This window comes from Alosa pseudoharengus, unplaced genomic scaffold (assembly GCF_046254945.1).
Source record: "Alosa pseudoharengus isolate Yale_2024_CS ecotype anadromous, Long Island Sound unplaced genomic scaffold, YU_APseudo_1.1 YU_APseudo_1.1_scf_13, whole genome shotgun sequence".
Classification (NCBI taxonomy): domain Eukaryota; kingdom Metazoa; phylum Chordata; class Actinopteri; order Clupeiformes; family Clupeidae; genus Alosa; species Alosa pseudoharengus.
Window position 1 is genome coordinate 6,017,501 of NW_027468598.1, and position 13,808 is coordinate 6,031,308.

The following is a 13,808-nucleotide window of genomic DNA, read 5'->3' on the forward strand; positions in this document are numbered from 1 at the left end:
TATGTATATAGGCTAAAATGTAGCCTAATTGACAGATGGCCATTGAGACTTGGACTAGGTCTGGAAAACAGGCTTAGGAAAACAGTATTTGATTTTGCATGATTATTGCATGATGTTCTCATGGTACATGTGAAGAAGACCAGAGACAGTTCCTCTATATGACAACGGGAGCTCTCATAAATCTATATTTTCAAGAACCATTTGAACGCTCTTTGGAAACAGAGCAAGTGAAATGGAAGCTCTGAATGCTATTTGGTCTATTGTCCATAGAGTTTGTTACCGTGGGCTGACATTCCTCCTCCGCCCTATTTTTGTATGAGATCTCTGTTGTGTGTTTTTCATATGTTTATCTGTCTATGTACTTTTTTAATTTTAGCTTTACATATTTAATTTATTTCATGTTCATGTTCATAGACCACTAGATCTTATGTAAAGCTGCGCAGCATAATCATTTTGTAAAGTTAAATTCATTATGCGTGCCTGGCCAAAAATGAAGTTATATATTTGTTTCCAATTTGTAGTTACAGTTGTTGACGCTGTGTATGTAGCCATTGAATTTAGTCCTGGGGAAGATGATGATGCCGTGGGGAATTAGTGTGCCCTCATGATAGCGTTGGACATTTCAGTCATAACAACAATAATGACAATTAGGTTTTAATTACTCCAAACATTGCTCATATGATTGTGTGATGTGAAATATTTGTATTTAACCATGACATGAAAAAGAGACTGATGTTTTTCAGTGTTCCAGTGCCTGAGGGTGGCATTTGTTAGTTATTCATAATTTTACAGGTTTTAGTATCCACTAACGCTACCCACTAGAAAACACACATGAAAACACACACACACACACACACACACACCCAAATGAACACACTAGCAATCACACATCCACACTCATAAAGACATCCAAATGCATAGGCAGCCTTACATTGGATTTGATTCCAGGCTCCTGTATGTGGCGCTTCAAATGAAACAGCAGCGATAATTAAACCTTTTAAGTGTATAATGAGCTTATGGCGGGGCTGACTGCGGAAGCCATCTTCTGTACCTAATCTCATCTGGTTCTCATCTTTAGGCTGTCAGTTAAGTGTGTGGATTTGCATACATTTACATCTCGCTGTGTTTAAGTGACAAGCCCAAAGTGATGACGAGTCGATAAGTCAAAAAATGAGGTCTAATCCCCTATTATGCTTTGCATCATAATCAGCAGACAAGACCCGAGCATTCGGAACCCTCACTCAGAACCCGTGGAACCACTGGTCTGGGCGCATTGTTGACGCGTTGCTCGAAATGGTCTCATTTGGGAGAGGGCAGACAGGAGGCTGACCCCAGAGCATCAGTGAGCCCATTTTCATTCCGTTCCTCTCTGGGTTTTATTTCCCCCCCGCTCTCCTGTGTGGAGCGGAGTTCTGCCTCTTTTCTGTGGTCGTGGATATATTTTTTCCTGGGCTGCATGTAGATGGCGAAGATGCTATGAGCCAGCGAATACAGATTTGCTGCTCGAGTGGAGCGATCACATTTCTGGCGGTGTTGTTATAGCACAAATGACCAGCTATTGCCCCCTGCAAAACAGGGTTGTGAACCACAGCCTTGGGAAAAAGGCATCAGCTGCTAAGTATTCTGTCCACTTTTAAAAACCTATTTATTTGTTTTCTGGGAGCAGTGTTCAATATGACGTGGCTTGCATTTGCAGGCAAATATAGCCTACCTCATTTAAGACCACAGAATAAACTGATTTTTATCAACTTTAGAAGTGTGGAATGCTTCAAGCTGCTTTACTCATGTAGCCTACAGAATGTTATCAGAGTGCAAACAGCCACTGCAAGTCAGAGCCTTTCACTGGCTTGTATTATTCATCAATAGGCATGACCTAACAGTAGCCAACAGTAGCCAAACCCCACAGGTATGACCTGTTTAAAGAAGACCCTGCCCTATGAGACCATGTTGAAAGAATATAGCTGTTTTTTAATACTCTTCAGCTGGTTCTACTCGGAGTAGATTTATTTCCCGGGCTTCCTGTCTGTTTTTATGGTGTTGTTTTGATCCCGTGTACATTAATTGCATTGTTTTCTGCGGGGAGAAGTGTGGCCCAGAGCTCCTTGTTTAATCACTGGTGATAAAAGGGAATGAAGCGTGTGTTCCAGACGCCGCTGAGAGCGCGGGGAGGCTTTCCACTCCGGCAGCGGCCAGATTAGGGCCAAATTGCTCAAAAGGAAGGCGGCAGAAACTTGATCCATTGTCCTTGAGATGCAGAGAACCGTGCACTCCAGCATTGATTCTGCCAGCACCACGTCTCACCCTCCTCACCCCCCCCCTCCCTGAGCAGCGAAGAGAGACAGAGAGAGAGAGAGAGAGAGAGAGAGAGGAACGATGGAAAGATAATATCAGCTCGGGGGTCTCTGTGGGGGAGCGGACCAGGGACAGATTGATCATATTCTCTGACACTGGCAGTCATTTCCAATTCTCTTATGCAAATATCTTTCCCTGTGAACCAACAAGTGTTGTAAGTGAGAGCCCGTCTTTGAATAGCCGTTTCCTCTGCCATTCAGGCTCTTTGTGTTTGTTGATCGTTGCTTGTGTCCTTTGTGTTTGCTCGCTCACTTGCAAACAATCAACAATCAATGAAGCCCTGAGATTTCCTCTGTCTGGCCCTCATAACTAATCAAGTTATTGATTGCAGACACTATTTCCCATGCATATATCATGGGATATCATGAGGAACAGTGGTATGCATATATATCATATAAGAAAACCATGAGCTTCCATTTCTCTCTCTCTCACTCTCACTCTGAATTATGTCTTTTTTTCCTCTGCTAGTCCTGCCTTTGTCCTGCTCTGTAGTCCATCCATTGCTGTCAGCATTGATCAGATTATATCCAGAGGTCAGTCTTGTGGCCATTCCTTGCCTTTTTTCATGTGTGGAGCATGTTAGCATGGCCCCTATCTGATCCCCATCTGCGTCTCAAGCCCAGGGGGGCATCTCCACATGTGAACCAGTGTAAATAATGAAATAGCAGTTGATCTAAACTGCTGTCACTGTACATTACACCCTCCCTTAAATCCATTCCACACGCAGGCCATCCCTCCTAGCCGAGCGCTCCCCGCTTGCCAGCATATTGACGCCTTTGTCCTGTGATAAATAATTCACTCGGGCTTATTAAAAATCTCTCTTTGCCTTGCACTGTGTTTTTGATATTTCCGACCTGGCATGACAGGCGTCTGGGTTTTGTTTGACTTGAGGATGAGAACGTTTCGTTTTTATTCTCGCTTTTACTTTTTTGTTTTTCTCTTTTTTTTCCCTTCGAAAGCAAAATTTAGCATCTCGTAATATGACAGGAGCTTGATTCCTCTCCCAGGAGGGGTAAGCGTTGGATTGCCTTCTCTTTTCACCGCCACCGCTCCATAGCACTCTCTCTCGCTCTCTCTCTCCGTGCAGTAAACACAATTGTACCTGTGTCGGGCAGCATCTCCTCTTTCCTGTATTCCCTCCTGCCCCGCCGTGATACATTTTGTAGTCAATAAAAAATGGGGGAGCCTCCAGGATCCAATTACATTCTCAACTTAAATAAACAACGTTGTCAACTAACTTACCGCCAGTGTCGGAGGAGAAGCGAAATTGGCAGGGAATGTGTCAGGCAACAAATGCTTTCAGCTTCATTTAATTGAGAGACTGCCAGAATCAGGCATTTAGCTGTATATCTACTTGTACTGCATTCTCTGCTTGACCAGAGCACGTGTTTATGTATCTCACTTCTGTTTTGTCAACTTAATGCTGAGCTTCAGTTGCTCAAAATGTTCTCTGTAAAATGATGGAATGATTTTAAATATTGCATGAAGACTTTTTTCTGTTTTCCTACATTTTTTTCTGTCTCCTTTTCTATTTTTGTGATTCTCGTCATGCCTTAGAATATCTGAAGCAGATCTCGTGAACCTCGTCTCATGAAACCCGTTCCTGTAAAATGCTACAAAGGACTTCAGTGGCGCTAATAGGAAACGTAAATCTGGGCCCTGAGTGTGGTTTGGGGTTCACAAAGTACATTTAAATGGAGTTTTTATTGCAGAGCTGGCACTACTGGAGCCTTCCCTTGGTTGTGCGTGTGTCGTAAACTGGGCATTATTGCGGCATTAGTCATCTCGCCAGGCTGCATGGTGGCATCTTAGCGGCCTGTCTAAGCGGCGGCCGGGTGGTTCGAGGTGAGAGCCAGCATTGGGTTGGTCAATTAGTACGTAATGCCATATAAAGCTGGAACATCCTGACCCCCTCAGGTTTTAATATTGGACTTTTTTAGTGGCCATCTCTGGGGACAGTCCAGTGAGCAAGGAGGTGTGGAGATGGTGAGTCACTGCTTTACCTGAGCAAAAAGCTCCTTCCCTTTCAGTGCCACTTCGCTTCAAAGAGCTGATTAATTCCACCGCACATCCAGATGCAGTTGAAGACTTTTGGGTGGGGGGGGGGGGGGGGGTCAGGGATGGCTGTTTGTGAGGGGTGGCACTTGTGCCTGTGCAAATGGCGGGCTGAAGCGGCGCCTCTGATCGATTGTCCTGCCGTAGTCCCGAGGCGTGCGTGTGTACGCAGGAGAGCTGAGCATTGGGCACAGGCGCAAGGGCTAACACAGGGAAAGGTCAGATCTGCGTGGCATGCAACGCTACTGGCATCCTCATCCTGGCCGGCTGCACAGTTCTACGTGCATGGCACACAAGCAGGCCCGCACTTAAGTTTGCCATTTGCTGAGCCTCAGGAGATTTTGTAGAGCAAAGGGCTCCCCTTATTTTTTCTTATATCCCCCTCTCTTCCTCTGTGTGTGTGTGTGTGTGTGTGTGTGTGTGTAAATGTATAATTGTATGGGATTAGATATGGAGATTAGGTATGCCCTGAGGAGATATTTATCCAGTGATCAGATGACTACAGAGTGTGTGTGTGTGTGTGTGTGTGTGTGAGAGCATCTTTAACACTGTTCATGTGTGTTTCCTGTATGGGAAGAGGTTTTGCTTGTGTGTCATGCACTGTAGCCCAGTGGGCATTGGCAGCAGTAAGAAAATGACCCGTGGGCAGTGCGCACTGCCCTCCCTCCCTCAGTGGCTTCTCCCAAACAGCACATCTAACGGAGAGCGCTCGCTCTTCCTCCGCGGGCCTCGCCGGGCGCTGAGGCCGCCGGCCTCCACTGGAGAGCCCCTAAGTGGGCTCTGCACTCCATCCCTCTCCAGCGCGGTCACAGCTCACAGCAGCCGGCACCCAGCGGCGGCCGCCAGGGATGAGACTGCAGAGGGACATGTTGGAAGAGAGGAGGACGACAGGGTTGGATCTCCTCACTCCAGTGGAACACTAACATTCCTCTGTGCTGAACAAGGGATGATGTGACAGTAGAGGAGGAGGAGGAGGAGGAGGGAGGAAGAGCGCTGTAAGACGGCGCTGGCCGGCGCTGTGGTTTTGTCCCTGCTGTGTTCCTTATGAGCGCTGACACATACATATGAGGCCGTTTCCTCTGCTGTCTTGGCCCATCAGCCAATCACGGCCTCCCCTCTGGAACAGCAGCCAAAGGCTTCATCTCCTCTTGTCTGTCCATCTCTCCTTCTCCCTTCTCTTTCCCTCATTCTCTCTCTTTCTTTCATACTCATTTTGTCTCGCAAATCCAATGTGTATTCATTTGAGAATTCATTCACAGTATTTTCTATAATAGCAAAAAAAAGAGAATATTCACAGCAATATCAAAAAATGTGAATACCTTGAATTCATGCACCTATGGCATGAGCTCAGGCATTTTGCTGCACGGAGACATTGTTCTCTCCTATGATGTGTGGAATCCACTCTGCAGAAGTCTCTTTCTGCTCTACATGCCACTCCTGCCTCTTTGTCTTGCCCTCTGATGCTTGCTCTCTCACTCTTTCTCTCTCTCCTCCTCCTCTCTCCATCTCCCTCTCTTTTTTATCCTCCGTAGACAATACAGGCAGTCTCCCAGGATGTGCTCAGGCCCTGGTTACCAAGCGACGGTTACCGCGGGGAGCTTGGGTCTGGGCTTGTCCAGACTCAGAAAAGGCCAAAGCAGCCGGTCCCCTGCCGAGTCCCCCCCTCTCTATCCTTTCTCCATCTCCTCTCCGTTTCACTCGCTACTTCTGTCTCCACAGATCTGTCACACATACCCTTTCCCTCCTTTCTTCCCCCTCTAGTTCTCTCTGTTTATCTCTTCTCCTCCTCTCTTCTCTCTCACCCTCTCCCCTCCTCTATCATCTACAATCCATTTTGGGTTTAATTCATTTCAAAGTAGCTTTATCAGTATCACGGGTCACATTCAGAGTTTCCAAATCCTAAACACATTTTGTACTAATGGTGTGACAAAAGAACAAATATGGTTCTTTAGATGATAATTGTATTGTTAATTATAAATCACACACTCCTCGAATACATCAAATATTCTTCCTTTGGTTGATTTTAGATACAGTATATCCAGATTTCAGCCAGATTGATATGTATCTTTAGGATTAAAAGAGAGTGGCACAATGTTCCTCCACATGCATTTGCTGGTATTTTCCTTCTGCAGTCTGCATCCAGATACTCTATAGGGTGCATGTCGTGTGTGTGTGTGTGTGTGTGTGTGTGTGTGTGTGTGTGTGTGTGTGTGTGTGTGTGTGTGTGTGTGTGTGTGTGTGTGTGTGTGTGTGTGTGTGTGTGTGTGTGTGTGTGTGTGTGTGTGTGTGTTCTAGTGGGTAGCGTTAGTTGATACTAAAACCTGTAAAATTATGAATAACTAACAAATGCCACCCTCAGGCACTGGAACACTGAAAACATCAGTCTCTTTTTTCATGTCATGGTTAAATACAAATATTTCACATCACACAATCATATAAGCAATGTTTGGAGTAATTAAAACCTAATTGTCATTATTGTTGTTGTTATGACTGAAATGTCCAACAATATCATGAGGGCACACTAATCCCCCACGGCATCATCATCTTCCCCACAACTCAATTTGGCTACATGCATGTGTGTTGTTCTGCTGCTAGAGCAAGGTGCTGACCACATCAGGGTCATGGATTTCATTCACAGGGAACACACCCACACCTAGACATACACCCTACGCTGTAGGTCTGTCATTTAATGTAATGCAGTTGTTACCATACTACTATGATGAAACACTGTTGTGCATTTCTTTCAAGCAATATGCTTTTTCCCTGGGACTGCTTTGGTCCCAGGTGTCTTGTGCTATGACAGATGCGTATTGGTTCTTAAGGTTAGGCTTTTTAACAGCAGTAGTGGGTATCACCAAAAAGCACATCCTAGGAAGGGCCCCAGTTGTGTCGTACATGAGTTTCCTTTTCCCTTAGAGAAATGAAAACATCTTTTGTGGTATTTTAGCCTATATATATATATACCCCTTTGCTCCCATGACTTGTGCAGTGAAGAGTTGGAGAGGTGCTTTGCCATGAGTTTCCATCAGGGAGACAGTGGAATGGCTGCTTATTGTTTTTGATTGAGGCAGATGAATATGATCATGGCTGTGGGAGATGGGGAGGCTGCCGGGAGAGTGATGTGGGCTCCTGTCAGGGAGAGTGAGGTGGCTCTGCTGGAGACAGGCAGGCCAAGCCCACATCACCGCATCAAAACATTCCCCAAACATCAATGTGTGTGTGTGTGTGTGTACAGATGTTCTTGTTTATATGTCTGTGTATGTGTACATTTGGATCTGTACTGTGTGTGTGTGTGTGTGTGTGTGTGTGTGTGTGTGTGTGTGTGTGTGTGTGTGTGTGTGTGTGTGTGTGTGTGTGTGTGTGTGTGTGTGTGTGTGTGTGTGTGTGTGTGTGTGTGAATCATCTGTACTCTGCCATGCTTGAATGAATCCTGTGGTGACCTTGCAGACTGGGTGTTCTGCTGATGGCCATCTTGTTCAGGGTTGGTGTGTGTTCCTAACCTTGTGAAATAAGAGCCTTGTCATTACTCTCCCTACTTAACCAGGGACACTTAGATGTGTGTGTGTGTGTACAGTATGTGTTTGTGTGTGTGTGTGTGTGTGAGAGAGAGAGAGAGAGAGAGAGAGAGTGAGTGACTATCTATTTCACGGTTCTAAATGCATTTATGTTGTAAAAGTTTTAAGTCTGGCATAGTTTATATTTGTCCAGACATTGTACTTAATTGAATGATGCTTGGTACATTCTCCAAGGTTTTACTGACCCCCTCGCCCACAACTACCATTCTAAATAAATATGTTTATTTCCATAGTCTGTTTTGTGTACAGTGAATACCTTATTTCAGTTACATAAACAAGTAGACCAGTGAGCATCTTACATCTTGTTGTTCTTCTGCCCCTGGGTCTTGCATATGTAAGCACTGTCTGTTAAGCACATGCTTTTGAGCTCATTTGTTGAGGTATGGCTGAATATACTTTAACTAATGTCTACCCCAATCTGTTTTTGTGTCTTCTAGGTAGAGGATGCCATGCTTATGTTTGATAAGACTACCAACAGACACAGAGGTAGGTGTCTCCCATTACTTCATCTCTCTCTCTCTCTCTCTGTATTCTCTCTCTTTCTCTCCTCTGCTTTTCTTTCCTGTTGGTCTCCGCTCTTTCGATATCTCTCGGCTGAGCTATTACTGCCATTACTGCAGCGTGCTCCCCACACAGCCCTGACATACCCAGATGTCTTACGCGTGAATCATCATGTTATTTATTGCATGGTTTCCTGAAGGACGCACACAGCCCTGCCGCCACTACCACTATGTGAAGGTCAGCCCTTGCCCTACAACTGCCCTGTAGTCCATCTGCAAAAGCTGCCCCATTCTTCCCCATTCAATTATCTCAACATTTTCCATCTTCGACGTGGAACACGGCAGCTCTCCGTCCATTTGGCCGCTGGCTCGGTCACCCTCGGTCAGAGAGCCACACAATGGCATTCCAGGCAGCGTGAAATGCTTCAGATGATTGGCTACTCTATCGAGACCCCCTAGGCAGTACACTTTATATATCTCTGTCCATTTGCCTTTCTTATTGTCTGTTTATCTCTCTCTCTCTCTCTCTCTCTCTCTCTCTGTCACTCTCCCTCTATCTATCTATACATCTATACATGTATCTATCTATCTATCTATCTAGTTAGTTAGTTATCTTTTTTATTGATCTTAGACCTCCACCTGTGCAACTAATTGGTGAAAAGAGCCCCGAGACCCCCCCACGGCCAGTAGAGTGAGTGATAGTGATCTGGCGAGACATTTAGAGTGCGAGTGGGAAAGGGTTCCACAGACAGCGCTCGGGCTGTGTGGTCTGATAACAGCGCAGATAGGGGGAGAGGACTGGAGGAGAGCAGCCTTTATCTCTTCCTCATCTCCCCCTTTATCTGGCTTCTCTCTAAAGCAGAGGACTTTCCAAAGACAGGGATGGGGGGGGGGGCGAGAGAGAGAAGCCTGGAGAGATGCTCAGGAAGGGAGGGAGAGAGAGAAATTAGGGGAGGATGTGTGAAGGAGCGAGAAAGAGGAAGAGGGGTGTGTGTGTGTTTATTTGTGTGTGTGTGTGTGTGTGTGTGTGTGTGTGCATTCAAGCGTTATACTCGCCTGAGTTTGTGTTTTAGAGAGCGAGAATAAGATGGAAAATGGAAACAGGAAGACAGAGGCACACCAAATCAAACCCAACAAACCCTGTCTTGCCTCACAGTCAGACAACCCTCCTGTCATTCCAGACACACTAATGCATGACCTGCACTCAGGCATACTGCATACAGACACAGGTGCAGCACTACACGCTGTCACATTAAAGGATTTAGGATCGAGGATGTTGGGGACACCATTGTCTCTTGGGTCCATTTTAAACACACTTTCCATGAGTAGTATGTACTCAATGTTCTCATAAACAAGATGATTCACTGAAAAACAAAACATGAACAATAACAGCCTCTGTTTTTTATTATTCCCAGGTAGCTAGCCTAGCAAGCTAATACAGACTAGCATACTAAGTAGACACCTGGTTACATTTCATCCAGCTCAAAGAGAAATGTGGTCATGAGCTTTAAAACACACAAAATCACACATCTCCTGGCACTGTATGTTGTGACAGAATGATTCATTTTAAAAAAGAATGTGTCTATGTAGTATTATTTATTCCATATTTTAACCACATGATGAGATGAGAGGAAGTAGAATACATTTTGACATTACCTTGTTCTCTTTAGTATCAAAATAAATGAAAAGGAATGTTATGATTTATAGCCCTGTATCTTCCTGCTGTGTGAAAACAGACCTAAAAACATTTTGTTTTTGTACCATTGCACCCATATTGCATGGATGCATACATTTGAGCCTAAACAAGCTCACACGTCCTTCCATGTACACCTAAATCTGTTTACTGGAGGTAGGGGATAATTCTGGCCACATGGGTCCCTTTTAAGCGTTCTTTCCAGCACACACACACACACACACACACACACACACACACACACACACACACACACACACACACACACACACACACACACACACACACACACACCAAGTAGGATTGACCTGCGGTATCAGTGTTAGGATAGCTGTTAGTCAGGAGAGGGATGAAGCGCTATCTGCCTCTCTATATTCTGACCTTCTCTCTACTTATTGAAGCAGCCGCTCACTAAGTCTCCTATAGCCCCGCAAACTGCTGCCCTCACGCCCTTAGCACACACACACTGCTAACAAGGTGAGTGGTATTCATGGCTTTGTGTGCTCTGCTTGTGTAAGGCTAGGAGCATGTTGTTGATGTTGTCTTTACTGACAGTGGTAGAAAGTGACACACACCAACCAATCTTTATTGTCTTGTTCATGTGATGTGTTATCTTGTGGAGTTGAATGTGCTTTCACACTAGTTTTCGGTTCAGGGTTGCACCAGGGTCCGTTTGAGCCGTTTTGTTGAGTTGTTTTCTGAGCTCCAAAGTGCACCAAAAGAACATACCCAATTACTCCAGACAATCGGATCGTGGTGTACAGTTCACCTGAGAATACACTATTCATGACCACTGTCGATCTAATTATATATTAACATGCAATTTTCTAAAATGCTAACACTGGCTAAAAATAATGACTATGGGTGTACAAATTTTAACCTGGTTAGGTTTTTTTTCAGGTGTCCCTAGTCGAATGTGGCCTTGCTGTAGTGTTCATAGCCGATGGGTTTGTTTGTGCCCGTGTGGGTAAGAGTATATTTTGGGTACTTTATGCAGCTATTGTTTCCGTAGGACTATTATAGTGGGTTGGAGGGGTGCTGAGGAGGTGGAGGTTGGAAGTGATGCCACCATTAGGAGAAAGCTGGTAAACATCCAGTGGAAACAATAAGGCGAGAGCAAATGACTGCCAGTGGCAGGACTCCCCAGACACACCTCTCTCCCCAACCCCCACCATCTCTCTCACTCCTCCTCTCAATCTTTCTCTGTCACCCTCTCTCTCTCTAACCCCACACAATGGCATTGCCACAATCGAGGGTCCTCATCTTCCGGTCGGATTTCACTTTGTTATATTTGGCATTTGGAATATGCGTGCTTGTCATTGTGTGGCCTTGCGCTGGCTCTTTTGTGGGGGGAAATTCTCTGGTGTGTTTGAGCGCCACGCCGGCAGAAATCAGGTCTTGTAGGTCAGCCTTTTTAATGGCCTGTCAGTAATTGTGTCGGCCGTCCTCCCAGTTTGACTGGCACACAGACCGCCATTGTAAACTGAGAAGGCGCTCTTTTGCAGATAGCATTTGAATGGGGGCGTTTTTTTTTCTTCTTTTTTTTCTTCAGCACTGCAAATAGAGCAGCTCTGCTCATTCAGGCAGTTGTATGGAAAATAATATATATTCTCTTTTGGCTGTCTCTGTGTCATTGTTTCCAGCCCTGAAATTCCCAATCAAATTCATTATTGTGATGTATGGCAAAGCCATGCAGGTGGAGCGGCCAGCGGTTGATAAAAGGAGCGCACTGGGAAGAAGAGACAGGGACGTAAGAGACAAATAAAGCAGGCATTAGAGGAAGACATTGGGATGGGGAATAGGAACATCTGCAAGGAATATGTCTCAGTGGCAGGGCATGATGGGTAATGAACGAGAGGGGGAAGAGAAAGGGACAGCAAGGCTAAGACAGAGAAAGAGAGAGAGCGGCAGAGACTGTGTGTGTGTGTACGTTTGTTAGTGGGTGTGAGTGTGTTTGTGTCTTTGCCTGTTTGTGTGTGTGTGTGTGTGTGTGTGTGTGTATGTGTGTGTGTATGTGTGTGTGTGTGTGTGTGTGTGTGTGTGTGTGTGTGTGTGTGTGTGTGTGTGTGTTAGTCCTGCAGCCGTTGTGGTCTGTCTCCTCGCCGCTCTTCATAGTAATTTGGAGCATTCAGCAGTGTCCTTCAGCTCTTGCCCTCCCGAGGTGACTGATGAAACGACCGCTAAAAGACATTCTCTCTCTTCTCTTCTCTCTTTTTTTCTCTCTCCCTCACTCCCTCTATCCCTCTCTCTCTCTGTCTCTCTCCATCTCTCTCCTATCCCCAATCCGTCTCCCCCTTTCGCTCACACACTCTGTCTTTCACTCTCACACTGACACAGCCTGTCTCCTCTCTCTCCTCCCTCCTTTGCTCTGCCTCTCCTGTCCTCTCCCTTCTCTCTCTCTCTCTCTCTCTCTCTCTCTCCTCTCTCTCTCTCTTTCTCCTCTCCTCGGCTGTGGAATCCCTCCCACACACAAAAGCCAGCGATGGCCTGTGCCCTCTCTCTCACTGGCTGGCATTTGTGCTGAATGAAACGGGGCTGATTGTGTTTTCCACACAGACTCCTCTCTACCTGCCCCCCCCCACCCGCCCCCCCCCCCCAGCAGCCCCCCCGGGCCGTGACACCCCTCTCTCTGTGCATTGTGTGTTAAAGTGCGGTCCGGCAGCCTGAAGTTCACGCAGGAGGAGGCCTCATTGTTGTAGGGCCTCAGAGGATTCTGCTCCTCCCCTCTGCCTGTCACCCCTCTCTTTCTCTCTCTCTCTCTTTCTCTCTCTATCCTCTCGTCCCTGGAGTGTGTGAGGCCCACAGCAGTGGCACTCTGCAGAGCTCAGACGAGCCTCTCGGGCACCAAGCCCCTTTTTTATGCTTTTTCTGTCTCCTCTTTTTAGTCCACTCTCTCCTTTTTTCTCCTCTTTTGCCTTTTTCTTCCTTTCATCCGTTCCTTTTTTTGTCCTTTTGTTTTTGCTACCCTCCCACTCTTCTTCCTCCTCTTCCTGCTTTTGTTCTATCCCTCCATCACACACTTTTTCCTCCCCTTTTCTGTTTTCCACACTCGGCCCCTGTGCGGATGCCCAGATGTGCGGCGTGTTGTGGTGTCTCCCTCCGTGGCGGCCTCTCTCAGACGGCCACATGTGTGCTCAGATGCTCGCGCGCTCTTCTTATCACAGCTGTAGTTGATGACATGTTGCTGCTGCGTGCTCTCATGCTAATGGTTCAGGATTTTTCGGTCGCCATGCTCCTCATCGCAGGTTCATTGCCTGTTGACATTTTACAGACCAAAGATTACACCTCTGTGTGAGCAGTATGAACATATTTTAGCGTGTGCACCCATCTCTACTCATAGACACATGAATAAAATGCCTAGAAATTGCTGGCAAGGAGCACTATACCATATCAGTTCGTGGACCTGGTGTGCGTTTCCCAAAAACATAGTTGCTAACTAATTTAGCAACTTTGTTGGTTGCAATGCAATTTCCCATTTCCAACCAACTAAGTTGCTAACAGGTTAGCAACTATGCTTTTGGGAAACGCACCCCTGACTATTACACGGTCAGAATGGATAAATAAATATTTATTCAAGATATATTACTCTTATATCATATATTTATACTGTGTTGGCTTTGTGTCCCTACCATT

The 13,808-nt window shown here is 45.9% G+C and overlaps 1 protein-coding gene across 10 annotated transcripts in view; it reads left to right on the forward strand.

The window, feature by feature from the left end:
• The window catches only part of msi2b (musashi RNA-binding protein 2b), a 226,662-nt gene that overhangs the window by 105,638 nt on the left and 107,216 nt on the right, over positions 1–13,808 (forward strand). For all 10 annotated transcript variants that reach the window (XM_076281916.1, XM_076281917.1, XM_076281918.1 and 7 more), the window contains exon 7: positions 8,420–8,468. In XM_076281916.1, the coding sequence (XP_076138031.1) occupies positions 8,420–8,468 (49 nt within the window). The remainder of the gene's footprint in view (positions 1–8,419; positions 8,469–13,808) is intronic.